This window comes from Panicum hallii, chromosome 6, assembly GCF_002211085.1.
Source record: "Panicum hallii strain FIL2 chromosome 6, PHallii_v3.1, whole genome shotgun sequence".
Lineage (NCBI taxonomy): Eukaryota > Viridiplantae > Streptophyta > Magnoliopsida > Poales > Poaceae > Panicum > Panicum hallii.
Window position 1 is genome coordinate 1,987,473 of NC_038047.1, and position 14,765 is coordinate 2,002,237.

Consider the following 14,765-nt stretch of genomic DNA (forward strand, 5'->3'; position numbering starts at 1 on the left):
TGACACCTGCCGTCCTTTTCTTTCTGTGATGAGTCCTTCGGTTTTCTGGGCTTACCACCAGGTACGTATTGCACAAGCCCCTCCAAGTGTAGCTGCTACCTGGGCCCACCTATGAACTACACAGTTTCATTCATAAACTAACAACTATTTATTACAGAAAAGGTTAGAGATCCAGTGGGCCCAAGGGTAATGTAGAGCAATCCCAGTTCGGTTGTATTTAAATACTCCTGCAAAAAAAAAATCTGAATCCAAGTTGATGGTCGGTAATCTGGTTGGAATCTTGTCAAATCTAAAATTTTCATTGAAATTAAACAAATTTAAACTGCCAGGGAAACTGTATATACAATTATACATCCACCTGATCTGGAGGAAGGCAACGACAATTGACGGGTGGAAATGGTAAAAATCAGCTTCTATTTATCAAGTAGTCACAATGCATTCTATACAACACACTTACAATTGTCAGATCTTCACACCACTCACCCCTACTGCTCAAAACTGCATCTACCCAACAATTCTATCCTTGGTTGCAGCACTTTTCGTATCGACAAAACAAAAGAATTGCACAAACCGGAAAAAAGAACAACTATAGTCGAAAATTTGGTTATAGGTCAGACATCTGGCAGATCGGAAACACTACCAACTGATTCTTCTCTCTGAAGGCCAGAGAATGAAGACTGAACCTCAGAGGCCTCCAAGTCAACAGATTCGTCGTCCGCCCTTGCCTGAGGATGCTTCTTGCTGTGATGCTTCCTGCTGCGGCTGTGCTTCAACACACGGGTCAGAGCCTGGGCCACGTCTCGCATCGCTGGGCGCTTGCGGGACACACGGCTTACGCATCTGTAAGCAATAGCAGCCATGTCGTTGAGCTCTTCCACGTCAAATGCGCCTTCTAACCGAGAATCTGCAATTTCCTCCCACCCAGTTTTTCCATCAGCGTTGATTGCAGCCTGTTCATAGATTGCATTATAGTCAGAATTTACAAATGTTAGTGTCCTCGGAAACTGAAGCCTGTGAAGAGTAAGGGGTTTAGCTTACAAGCTCAACATATTCCATTAGACCCTGTTGTGGGTTTCTGCCAGCAATCAGTTCGAATAGCAAAACACCGTAGCTGTACACATCACTCTTCTTTGTGAATGATCGTGTGGATACATACTCTGGATCAAGATATCCATAAGTTCCTCGAATATTGGATCCATTTCGAGTAACCATTTCCTCTCTTGATAATCCAAAGTCCGCAACCTGGCCAGCAGAGGTTCTTTATGTGTAAGAGCAGGACTTTTAAACAAAATGCAATATATGCAGCAGTGGGAAAGAAAATCTGATCTGTGCAAACTAGAATTTAAGAATTCCTTTCTTTTCTCTACTTTTTTTCAATAGACAGTTCAAGAAGTACTTAAAGATTCGTGGAGAAATGTTGAATTTAAGAAACCTGATGGTCACAGATACTTAACATACCCTAGCCTGCATGGACTGATCCAGCAAAATGTTTGGCGATTTGATGTCACGGTGAACTACAGGAGGAACAGCCTGCACTAAAGTCAAACCACATCAAGGAATATCATGGCATCATGATGCTTCGAATTATGCATTACAAAAGCCTACCCCATCATGCAAGTACTCCAAACCCCTAGCCACATCCAGAGCTATGTTGACTCTCAAATTCCACTTCAGTGGTGCACTGTTTTCACCTGAAACCACAAAAAGAATATCCAGTTAGTTGAAAATTATGCATCATTTTTACAGGCAAATGTTAAATGCTGGATCCAGACCAAACTTTGACATAGGATGTATGACAAGTATATGCGATCTATTTATTTTTTAAGAATATGGTGTGCGGACTAAAACTCAATGACTCTAGTTTATGTGGACTTAATTGATACGTGAGAATAATGAATAGGTATTTTGATAAAAGCAGCTGGAATGGTCTTCAAGGTTCAAGATATAAAGCCTCAAGTTGACCCCATTAATGCATTATACGTCTAGTAAAAATCTTAGCTGTGCTTTAAGGGTTTCTTATTATCTTTTCCTCAGATGATTACCAGTCCAGTTGCCCCTAAAAATTATTTTAAATTTCACCCTTCTTGAATTGGTTTAGATATATCACAAAGCTAACCATCATCCAAGCATAGATATGCCATAATGATTACTATCATGAGAGATAACATGGGATCACATGAGAGAACATGCCGTATAAGTGTGATGCAAGGCTCCCGTTAGGCATGTATGCATACAATAACATATGTTGCCCTTTGTCAGCACAATAGCCAACCAAATTCACCAGATTCCTGTGGTGCAATCGTCCAAGAAGTAAGACCTGAAGTCAAAAACAAAAAAATGTATATTAAGCATGCCAGATTTCTAGCGACATGTAGATCCAAATCAAACAGTACAAGTATACAAATACTAACTTACCTCATTATGAAACTCCTTTTCGCCTTGTTTTGAATTGTTAGAAAGCACTTTAACAGCCAGTATCTCACCAGAAGACATGTCTGCTTTGTAAACAGGACCAAAGGCTCCTTGGCCTAATAATGTTGTGAAATTGCTGGTAGCTTTCTGTAGTTCCCTACAGGTGAGGACAAATTGTGGATTTCAACAGGAGTATGTGATATTCTGAATTGACAATTTGAAATGGTACAAGAATTATGTGAGTGGTGCACAGTTATGTAAAAGACATGATGTCTCGAGCGCACATCAACATGTGAAACACCAACTGAAATGTGTAGCAGTAATGTAAGTGATAAAACACCAAATTCATATTGAAAACTTCATGTGTATTGACCCTTTGGCATGTTGCTCATAGGAGTAGCAATCTGCCTCACAGCGTGTTGTGTGTGTGTTTGGGGGCGGGGGGGCTCAGATTCAGGAAAATGCATGAGTATTAGATTATTTGGAATAAAACTTGCATTGTACTTTTGAATCCAAAGAAAAAAATACTAAAATACTAATAACTGATGGATTAGTGATATCTGAACTTTTGACCTAATTATTTTGGGTACTTTTCATAAGGTTGCAATGTTGGTTCCTAGTTTCCTATCACATGCCTTTGATTCACCAAAACATCCCCATGTGGTTGGATGCTTTGGTCAACATAGAAGCACATGTCCTCCATGTATGCAGTTCAATTAAATTGAATCTTGACCTCAGTGAAATGCACATGAATGTTTTACTACGACATATAACGTTATTTTAAATTGTGACCAATGTTCCCATCCTTCACTCTTGTTTCTCTCCATCTGTTCAACTAGAGATATATCTGCCAAATTCTCACCCTCCATCAATAATTTCTCCATATCAAACATTATGATGGAAACCTCTATTCTGCCATGTCAAAGTAAGCAAAAATCAAGAAGAGATCCTGGCCAAGGAAATCAAGAAGGGTAAACCAAGAATGAAGTAACCACTTATCAAGATAACAAAATCTAGACCATTTTCCAAGCAAATTAATCAAACAACAATGAATCTTGCGACAATAATAATACATAAGAATTCAGAAAGCATACTTGTATGCATATTTGGGTATTCCAGAAGCCGAAATCATGTTCTTTCTGCCAGGCCCTTCAATCCACAGAGAACTCCCACAGTCTTCAAGCTCCCTTGGAGACTCCTGCCCTGTAGTCGAGTTCGAGAGCATGGCAGACACATTAACACCATTGGTGCGGATGGGAACTGTCGATGCCCTCCTTGAGCTGCTACTCCTTATCTGCGCCCGGGAACGTCGGTACCTAAAGCACAGCAGGATTCCTACTGCCAGCAGCACACCTATCACCACCCCAACTGTGATTCCGATGATCAGACCTTCGGATACCCCTTTCATTGTCCCCATTCAGCCACGGATCCTAGCGCTAGGAATGCTGCATCCACCTCATGGACACTCCACCGAGGAAGAAGAGCAACAGCTATGTCCTGCCAAGAAGTACAGCAAAGAATAGTAAGTAAGTTGGAAGCGTTGAATTGTGAGAACATGTGGCTCTGTTTGTTAGGTGGCTGTACAAGGACAAGACGCTCTGCAGGTTAAGCCAATCTTTGATCACAATAAACAAAGTTACAGTAATAGTTGGTCAAACTTTGCCATCTCAGCTCTATCACATCAGAACAGAAAAAAAATGATAACCACGGTGATGGGATTGTCAGAAACAAAATCAGGCTTGGACAGGGACGAGTTGGATACACTTGGTGAACAAACATCCAAACTGAGGCATCGCTTTCCTTATTTGTGGATGCGTAAGTGAGACAATTGGTTTTCTACCTAGACTCTAACGCCACCCAAATATCATTTGGGCTTGAAGGAGCACATCAAAATCTCCATCTTCCTTAAATGCTAGCAACAGAAAATCAATCAAAATTGCTTTATTTTCAGTAGCTTTCGACTGAAACCACCGAAAAATGGGAATTTTCGCCGCAAAGAACAGAAAAAAGGTACGACACAAATCCAGTTTAGTGGCAACGAAAAATGGTACAAACAACTCACTGTTCCACATCATGAGAACGAATAGTTTCGACGAACACTAGTATCACAATCACAAACTGCAAAGCGCCCCCTTTTCCCTTCAGTGGTGAATCTAGAACCCTTCCGACCCAAAACACCATCGGAACAGGGAGCGAACCCAGTATAATTTTTCTTTTTGCAAAAAAAAATCGAACTTTGTAGGCAAAATACTTTTTTTTTTGAAAGAGTAGGCAAAATACATGGTCAGATCCGAATACAGATAGCATACATTACGGTTTGGGGCGTTCGGATTCGCACGGCAGTAAGGGAAGGGAATGGGTGGGCATACCTGGCGGATGGTCGTCGCCGGCGAAGACCTGGCCAAGGACGGCGCAGCCCGCCTTGTGGTCGCCGCTAGGAAAGAAAGGCCAAGAGAGGGAAAGAGAGAGACAGAGGTGAAGGCGTGGAGCGGAGGAAGAAAAAGGTAGGCAAGGCCGTCCCGGATTCGTAATCGGACAGTAGGTTGCCTTCTTTTTCCTCAGATTTCTTATTCCTTGCCACGGTTGTGCACACAAGCAAATACTAGTAACTCCCGTGCGGCACTTCTAGGCCGGGTGCTCAAATTTACCAGATATTTCCAGTCAAATAATTTTTTTTGAAATAAAAGCAGGTCGGTCAAATAATTTGGCTTTCAAAATTTTATAGAGATTTGCCAAACAAAACAGCAAAAGGAAAAAAGAAAAACTCAATGTCGCGGCTCATTGCTAGGAATGTGGATGGATCCGTGGAGGGGAAGGCCTGCTTTCACGTGGATTCCGAGAGAGGCAACCACTTTTGGACTTTTGAGAGTGTAACTTCTGTTGAGAATAAAGCAGACATGGAAAACAAAGGCAGGGGAAACAAGGTTTCGAGAAAGCGATACAAAGATGGAGTTGAGGGTAGTTTGGTAAAAGTACCTAACTTTGAAATTGCATAAGGCTCTTGTTTATGCCAATTTGGGACAAACATATTTCTTTAAAAAATCCGAAAAATTACCGCGCACCTGTTCCGGTCACATTCCATGATTTCAAAGAAATTCCATGGGCAAGAAATATCAGATTAGAGTGGATCTAATAAAAAAAGCACGCTTGAGCTAATTTCGGTAAAGTCAAAACCTAGGCAAGGCAAGAAAATTTCTAGACCATTGCCTTGGTGTTTAGTGAAAAAATCGTATTATTTGTGCTATGTCATTTGCACCATGGGCTTACAAGGGAACAAGAGATATTTAAGTTTACTCCTAGCACTACTTAAGGTGTGTCCACAAGACAGTTAATGTTTTTTACATGGAAGACATAAACTTTTATGCAAGTGCTCAATGATATAATTGCATTTTTTTTCCTCTGTGAAGAGCCATATTTAAGCATCTTGTATTGTGACATTTTTCTCTTCTTCTTTACTGATCTCGTGAGCATGTAACACAAGATGCGGACCGTCGCCGGCGCATCTCGCCAAACTCTGCCTTTCGCTGCACGCCACTCGAGCCAACTAAAGTAGTAGTAAATTTTAGACGCGTATGAATCGAGGCAAATTTATTTAAATCCCACAGAAAATTCTAAAGCTTACTAGGCGAGATGTGTGCTAAAGCAGCAACCCACTGAAGAAAGCAGCACCCTTTTCCGGCTTCGAGACGTGCGTCCGGCTCATGCTTGATGCTCCTCCCATGTTGCCCTGCTGCTGAAATGACCACACTACCCTTCTTCCCCTTCCCCATGTTCGGTTCCTTGGGAAATTGTATTGAAAACATCAGTTTCACCAGGGCATGACTCAGAGAAAAATTCTTTTTTCCTACGTAAAATGAAAATCTTGGTAAAATTTCCGTGCACCGTGCAGGACTCCAGCTTGCAATCAAGTATAGCAGGTAGCATCTGCAATGAAATGGTATCCTAACGTACACCTGCATTAATAATATAAGATTTAACGAAGAAGATGTAAAATATGTGGGAACGGCTTAACCTTTTGGGTTAGCCCTGCCCAAGACCAGGACGCACGCGCAGCACCGCAGCACGCAAGGAGCAAGCAAGTCCTATTCATCTGACGTCTCGTCTAATCATCTATTCATGTTAGTTTAATTCCATAACAACATGAATCCATTGGTTACTTACTGACCAATCTTGTCTTTTTTTTCAATTTTACCACATAGCGCAGCAATCAGCGAGTAGACAGGGAGAGGATCAGCCAACAACTCAATTAATCCAATCTCTTATGCGGGAATTAGCGAATCAGAACTTTAGAAGCTACCAGGTATTATATTCATGGAGACATTAGTGTGTATATATTCCCGTTTTGTCCTAAATTGTTGACATTCATGACTATCTTATTTTATATTTAAAATTTCAGCATAAAGTACTATCATGTCAACAAGAAAATACCCATCCGGCAGTGAGAAAAGGAAGAAGAGGAAACAATCAAATGCGTTTATTGAAACACAGAGAGGAGCTCTTGATAGATTTATTAAGCCTAATACAAGTACTTCAAGAAACCCAGATGAGTTGGCTTTGGCTACAGTACCTGTGGAGTAATATCCAAACATTAATTCAGAAGATCAGTTGGCCCTTATAGTGGAAAAAAATGTTGATATGAACACAGATGGTAACAATGTGTGATCATGAGCCAATATTTAATTCATCTCCTACAGAAAGTGCTAATCTCGATGATCAATCGGTTTTTACCGAGGATATCCATGAACCAACAAATTGGAATAATATTGATAACAAGGTAAGGGATATATTAGTAGAGAAGGGGCCTATAAGAGAGAAGTGTTGAATTTCCTTTGGATGACAATGGGAGACATTTTTCATACACTCATTACTCTAGAAAAATGAGTAATGGGGAGGTTCGTGATAGAAAGTGGTTAGTTTATTCAAAACTTATCGATAGAGTATTTTGCTTTTGTTGTAAGCTTTTCAATTCAGAAAACTGCAAGAGTTCATTGGGGCGTGACGGGTTCAATGATTGGAGGCACATCAACGAGAGTTTAAAAGAACATGAAGCTAGTATCGATCATATTACCAACATGAACTTTTGGAATGAATTGAGAGCTAAACTCAGCAAGTAAGAAACAATTGACAAAGAATTGCAGCATCAAATCACACAGAAGAAAGAGCGTATTAGGCAAGTTTTATTTAGAAACAACGATGGATCACCCTCGTTGGATTGTTGAAGAAGCCGAGCCTCATAAGCCAGGAGTTGAGCATATAAGTCACTCAATGTAAGATTATCCTTGACAGCCATGGAAGACACAAACGGGTTGTACGAAGCATCCAGGCCGTTTAAGATGTAACTGATGAGACCATCATCATCCAATTTCTTGCCAGCAGAAGCCATCTCATCGGCAAGACCCTTCATCTTGGTATAATAAGCAGATGCAGATCCATCGCCTTTCTTTTCTCTTGTAAGTTGAGATCGAAGCTATAGAACACGGGACTTGGACCGAGACGCGAACATGTCGGAGATAGCCTTCCAGACCTCAAATGCATGCTCATACGAGGCCACCTGAACCAAGATTTCCTTGGTCATTGATGATAATAAGTAGCTCAAGACTTGCTGATCTTGAGCGAGCCATTGCTTATAGGAAGGATTATCAACCAGCGCCTTGTCTTGTCTACTATCTCCCACTTCAATTGTTTCAACTGGAGACGGTGATGAGCCATCAAGAAGGCCAAGTAACCGCCCACCTCGCACGGCAGGAAGAACCTGGGCTCGCCACACACCAGGTGGTTTTCCCGGTTCAGCTTTTCTGACATCGGAATTGTGAAGGATGTCGACGCAGACGTACTGGACGACGCCATATAATCTTCACCGAGACTTGTCTCAAAAAAAAAACGCAACTAGATGCTGCTTAGGAGGAGGAGGCTCTTGATACCATGTAAAATATGTGGGAACGGCTTAACCTCTTGGGTTAGCCCTGCCTCTATTATATATCAAAAAAGTTACACGAGTTTAGTTTATACAGGATAGGAGTCCGATCAGAGCTTATAACAGAAGTCCTTGTAGGATACGAGTAGTAACCGATCTTATTACATTAAGTATTCCAACAGAAGAAACATATTTCTTTATAAATTTCTTCATAATTTCTAGTACCAAATGCTGATAAAAAAATAAAGGCCAAATATGGTTTATTACGACATCAAAAGCTGCGCCGGTGTAAGATGGCAAGAAAAAAAAATAAAGAAGAAGAAACAACTATCTAGCTTGTTGGAAGTACCTGTTTGGTCACTGAAACATGACAAGTCCGTGACCAATGCAGCAATCAGCTAGCTGACCAGTGACACAAGATCGATGAAGATCGATCGGACACGGACAACAAAGTCACATGGTGGTTAGACGTACACGTGCGTACGAAAGTGGGCGAGTACACGTCTAGTAGACATGCCCACGTGGATGCCTGAACCGTGTAAGCACGTACACGCGACTTCAGTGGCCACGGCACGTTCCCCCGTACATGGTTATTCTCGGTACATGTACATGCATGTCCATGCACCGCATGTGCTAGCATTGGATGGTACTTCGTGAGATATTCGGATCTGGTACTATTGTCTCTCTTGTTTATCCGATGAGACGCCAATATTTCTATTCTCTCCGTGTTGATCCATGGTTCAGTGTGGTTTTGTCCAAAGTCAAACTCTTCAAAATTTGGCTAAGTTTAGAGAAACGATCGATTTCCGCAGCATCAAATTATTTGGATTGAATCCACCATATAATATCTTTTAATTTGGCGGTGCATTTATTTGGCATTTTAGGTGTTATTAAATATTTTTATAAACTTGATCAAAATTAGAAAAGAAATAGATTAGGATAATATTAGAGTGAACTATAATTTTAAATAGAGACAGTATTAATAAAGATCCAGTAGTGGCCTGGCAATGTATAATGGAAATCTGCAGGGCTCATTGCATCTTGCTACTTTTGTGTGCGCGCCCAATAACTCAAGAAACAGATTAAACCACACAACAATGGTACAGAGTACTGAGACTTAATCTTCTTGGTGTGTAGTGCGTCTTAAAAAAAAGGTAAAGAAAGAGCTGCTTTCATAATGGCATATGGTGCTTTGTCGATCGTTTGTCTGACGATGGATGTACATGCACCTTGCTTGTCTTTTGGGGTTGGATGAATGCGATCTTTTTGTTTGCACACCCCAGTACTGGTTACTCGACAAAAGCTCACCGGCGATCCCCCAAACTTTGGTGTCATCTTGCATTCATATCCAAATTCTATAATTTTATCTTTAATATCCTTAAACTGATAAATTACCCTCAAAACCTGGGGTCGTTGGTGCTTTCGTTTCTCTAGTTCTCGATCCAGCTGTACGTCCACTACAACATATTTAATATTTTCTGAGCTACTCACTCCGTCCTTTATATTCATAAATTTTACTGTACAACTAGATAGAAACATATATATGTAGGGAGTAGTGTTTTCTCCTGATGGCCGAGAGTCATTGCTCTTCTTTATAATTTTTGACTTTACAAGTTTTCTTAAGTGGCTGAGGGTTTTGTGATTTGTTTTGGACAATGCCTGAGGGTGAAATAAAACAAATTGGCAACTAAAAAAATTCCCAACCAACATTTCCTAACAAAACACAAAACACTGACCACTTCTTGATGACTCTCAAAAATGGCTTAATTAGACTACAAACCCTTGGCTGTCTGAAAAATTCTACAGAAGACCTATAACTGCCGGCCATCAACGGAACTCGAGAAATATTATATCTGGAAACATATGTGCTAGATTGAAGATCTTTTTTTTTTCTATGGGAATGCTAGATTGAAGATCATGAATGCGGATCATGTACGGTGTTGAGCCGTTAATCTCTCTCCTCAGCTGTACATATTTATATACAGATAGATAGATGGCGTGAGATCAGGTGCAAACTCCTGGTCCTGTGCAAACCGGTGCAAACTTATCTACAGGCCAGCCGATCTGCATCACACATGTATCGCTAGTCATTAGGCAATTTTGCAAATAACTCCCTCCACCAGCACTCCACATTGCATCCTGGTCCCAATTTGCAACGTGACCTACCGAGCCAGCGGCATTCACGATCTGGCCGCCGCCATGCAACCAAGCGATGTGGCCGCCGCCATGGACTTGCCGCCGGCCATTGCTGTGGATGCTCTGCTGGACACCGCCAAGGATGCGCCACACTCCCTCGTCGCGAGCATCCTGCCCTCCCTCATCGCAACCACCATGCCCTTCCTCGTCGCAACCACGCCGGGCTCCCTGATCGCGAGTATCCCGGACTCCATGATCTCAAGCATGCCAGACTCCATGTTCGCGAGCCCACCGGCCTCCTCGAGCACGAGCGCGACGGCCTCCCTCACCGAGCACACGCCAACCTCCATAATTTCGACCGCGCCGGGGTCCCTGATCGTGAACGCGCCAGCCTCCATGATCTCGACCGCGCCGGGGTCCCTGACGGTGAACACGCCAGCCTCCCCAATCACGAGTGCACCAGCCACTCTCCTTGAGCACGTGCCTGCCAGTCCAGATCAGGGCATAACCACTCCAATAAAATCTTCTTTTAATGTCATTGTGAGTATACAAGAGAAGTTAATTGCAATTCCTCTAACTTATGTGTTGATTACTCATAACAGTAATTTTAACCTTGCAGCGTTCCTCATTTACTCCTGATATTGATCCAAGTTTGAAGCCTGTGGTAGGGATGGCATTTGACAACATCATCGATGTGAAAAAATTTTACAAAGATTATGCACATGACGGAGGATTTTTGGTTCGTGTTGGACAGCATAAGAAGGCAAATGAGATAATTAAATGCAAGTATTTTTATTGTGCAAGGGAAGGTTATAGAGTGCAGAAGGATAAAAAAGTTATTGATCAATCAGAAAAAAAGAGAAAGAAGACGCATAATGTGATGGAAACAAGGTATGGGTGTGAGGCACACATCTATGTGACCCTTGGTACTGATAAGAAGTACATGATAGCTTCAGTGGTTGAGCAGCACAACCATGGTCTTGTATCCCCCATTCACCGCCATTTTATTCGATCCAACCGTCACATTACAAAGAGAGCGAAGAGTACTTTGCAGAATTGCCATAAAGCTAGTATTGGCACATCCCTTGCATTTAGATTGATGCAGGTCAGTGATGGTGGGTTTCAGAATGTTGGGTGCACGCTGAGTGATCTAAAAAACTATCATCGTGACCTAAGGATAAAAATCAAGGATGCAGATGCCCAGATATTTGTGTCTCAGCTTGAGAGAAAGAAGGAAGTCAATTCTGCATTTTTTTATGACTTTAAGGTGGATGATCAGGGAAGACTGATGCGAGTGTTTTGGGCTGATGCCATGAGCAGGAAAAATTATAGTATCTTTGGTGATGTGGTTTTTCTTGATGCAACATACACTACGAACCAATATAACATGAAGTTTGTGCTATTTACTGGAGTCAATCACCACTTGCAAAGTCTTTTCCTTGGAGCGGCATTCATTGCTGATGAAAAGATCGAGTCATATGTATGGTTGTTCAAGATCTTTCTTAAAGCCATGGGAGGAGCAGCACCTCATTTAATCGTAACTGATGAATGTGCAAGCATGAAGGCTGCTATCAATCAGATTTTGCCAAATACCACTCATAGGCTATGTATGTGGCATATCATGGAGAAGGTACCTGAGAGGGTCAGTCCATCTCTAAGGGAGGATCAAGAGTTTTGGGCCACACTGAACTCATGTGTATGGGGCTCTGAAACTATCGAGAAATTTGAGACATAATGGTATTCTCTCATCACTAAATTTCAGCTCACGGGTAATGAATGGTTCTCCACCAGGTTTCTCATTTGTGAATCATGGATCCCAGCATACTTGATGGATATACCTCTCTCAGGCATCCTTAGGACTATATCACACTCAGAGAGTGCAAATTCCTTTTTCAGTCGTTTCATTCACCGAAAATTTTCGTTCATTGAATTTTGGCTAAGGTTTGACACAGCTTTGGAATGCCAACGTGAACAGGAGTTGAAACAGGACCACAAAAGCCTACATGGTACTTCTAAATTGAAGACAGAATGGGCCATGGAGAAGCAGTGTAGTTTGATATATACACATGAAATTTTTACTAAATTTCAGGAACAAATACTAGCCTCAAGAGATTATTGTTTTATTCAAGGTATAACAGATGGTGAAGAGCAAAAATCTTCACCGTTGGCAGCCTATCTGGAAAGGAACAATTGGTTCAGTTCACGAAGTCAAATTTGATGGCAAGGTGCTCATGTAAATTATTTGAGTCTCACGGTGTCCCGTATCATCACATCATACAAGTTCTTAGAGCTGAGAAACTAATTGAATTACTGGACCATGTCCCGTGTCGTCACATCATACAAGTTCTTAGAGCTGAGAAACTAATTGAATTACCAGACCATTATATTATGACAAGATGGCAGAAATGGTGTAAAAGGTTTGTCTTCTATATGCTACTATGCAATTGTGACATGTTCTATTCTAGTGATGTTCTAATTCCTTTTTTTTTGCAGAGCTATATTTTTTGATGACCACGGTAACATACTAGAAGATGTACCTGCAGATCCTGTTGAGGTGGCAATGCGGAAAAAAATTTCAGATGCGCGCAACATGTTTGAAGATCTTATCCATATGGCAAAACAATCTAATAAAGGAATGGACCTTTTAATTTTTCAAATCTACAGGTAGCTGTCAAAGACATGGTACCATCTGTGAGCAGTACCAAACAGGATGAAATTGAGTCTTTCATTGGTGCAAAAATTCCAAATGAAGTAGTCATTCACCCACCAAATGATCTCAGGTCAAAGGGGAGATGCAAAAGAATTAAGAAAAGTAAGGAGATAGGCAAGGGAAAAGGCACTCGTATGTGCAGCAGCTGTAAGCAAATACAGCTGTAAGCAAATAGGGCACCATGATGCACGCAATTGCCCTAAAAAATCAGTCCCTTAATATGCGTAATACTCAGAAAGTAGACAGGGAAAGCTTCAGTACTACATGACGACGGCATGGGTCTGAATGGAGTAGGAACAGTTGGACGCCGTGGTGGCAGACGAGGATGAGGACGCCGTGGTGCCAGAGGAGGATGAGGAGGGCTCTTGGTGTTTTTTTTGGGGGGGGGGGGGGCGATGTTGCGGCGGCGCTGGTCGGAGGCCAGGGAGACGGCGGGTCCAGGTGGAGGCGCCGCCTGCGAGGTCGGGCCAGGTGGAGGCGCCGGCGGTGAGGCGGGGCCAAGGTGGCGCCACAGCGGGGCCAGTGCGGCGCGACGACGGGGTGAAGGCCGGCGCCTGAAGAGCGAGCTTCTTCTCCGGATTTGATTGGCCTGCCAGGACTCGGTGGCAATTTGGAAAGGAGCTGGGGGATTCATGTGTAAAAGTACCAGAAACACTGGTGGCAATTTGGTTGCAACGTTGGATTTAGATCCTGTAGCCAAGGTTCACTTTGCACCGGTTTGCACCGGATTTATTTGGATCGATCAGGACACGCATGCATGAGAGAGAGAGAGATCATGATCGGCCAGACCCGGACGTACGATGGCAATTTTCTTTCAGGGCTGCAGATGATTTACTGCTGCACAGTTGTTCATGCGAGATATCCCGCCGGAAAAAGGGGTGCCTGCTGGTGACTGGCCAACCACAAATTTACAACATGGACAGGAAATATATCATATGTTCAACAGCTAGCTAGCTAATCCGTGTTGACCACAGCTAGCTAGCTGCATGGATGATGGTTCCAATCATCTAGACACTTTTCATTAGCTAATCCCTTAGCTTTTATATAGAACTGCGTCGCAACTTGTGCAGTTTCCATCATCACTGCTGATGGATTTGAAGAAACCTCAAGTCCCCAACACTTGATGAAAAGGGCATGTTGCAGTACTAAAGCAAGATCATTTTCGTTCACATCGTGTGGATAATGCGAAGTGCTTCAGCATGATGCCTCATCCAATCCAAACAGGGGCAAAGCTAGAAATTTTCGCCATCAGGATCGATGTATAATAATCTTGATTTTCTACGGGGTAATGTGGTATAAACAACAGTGATTTAAAACTACCAAGGCACTTCATCCTCATACTCAGGAGAGTAGAGTAGCAGGCTATTTAAAAACAAAGAGAGCTCATTATATTAGTGAAAAACGGCTCAGAATTACCAGAAAATCCATGTTTGCTGTACCTAGACAGTGAAGAAAAAGAGGGTGCAGAGAAATCAGAAAAGAATTAGGAGCGGAAGTGATCCATGCATGAGCAATTGCAGAGAAATCAAAGCAATCCAGATTCCATGGGCCTGCCACGCCCGGGCCTACTTGGCAGCCTGACGCAGGCTTCCG

At 42.2% G+C, this 14,765-nt stretch overlaps 1 protein-coding gene and 1 non-coding gene across 2 annotated transcripts; both read right to left on the minus strand.

The window, feature by feature from the left end:
• Nucleotides 1-391: 391 nt before the first annotated feature.
• Nucleotides 392-4,925, minus strand: LOC112896416 (calcium/calmodulin-regulated receptor-like kinase 1). Its single transcript, XM_025964375.1, has 8 exons — nt 4,782-4,925; nt 3,507-3,909; nt 2,416-2,569; nt 2,191-2,317; nt 1,606-1,691; nt 1,459-1,530; nt 1,039-1,242; nt 392-950 (listed from the first exon to the last, which is right to left on the minus strand). The coding sequence occupies exons 2-8, from the start codon at nt 3,827-3,829 to the stop codon at nt 612-614; spliced, it is 1,305 nt and encodes a 434-aa protein (XP_025820160.1). The 5' UTR covers nt 3,830-3,909; nt 4,782-4,925; the 3' UTR covers nt 392-611.
• A 2,716-nt stretch (nt 4,926-7,641) lies between these two features.
• LOC112898648 lies at nt 7,642-7,777 on the minus strand. Its single transcript, XR_003229909.1, has one exon. It is a non-coding gene; the product is annotated as a small nucleolar RNA Z247 (small nucleolar RNA).
• Between the last annotated feature and the right edge of the window lie 6,988 nt (nt 7,778-14,765).

Excerpts from the sequence above, each read along its gene's own strand:
- LOC112896416 (XM_025964375.1), bottom strand. The coding sequence starts at position 3,829 with ATGGGGACAATGAAAGGGGTATCCGAAGGTCTGATCATCGGAATCACA. Across the intron at positions 1,692-2,190 it reads CCTTGCATCACACTTATACG|GTGAAAACAGTGCACCACTG; the intron begins GCATGTTCTCTC and ends TTGTGGTTTCAG. Across the intron at positions 1,531-1,605 it reads TGGAGTACTTGCATGATGGG|GCTGTTCCTCCTGTAGTTCA; the intron begins GTAGGCTTTTGT and ends ACTTTAGTGCAG.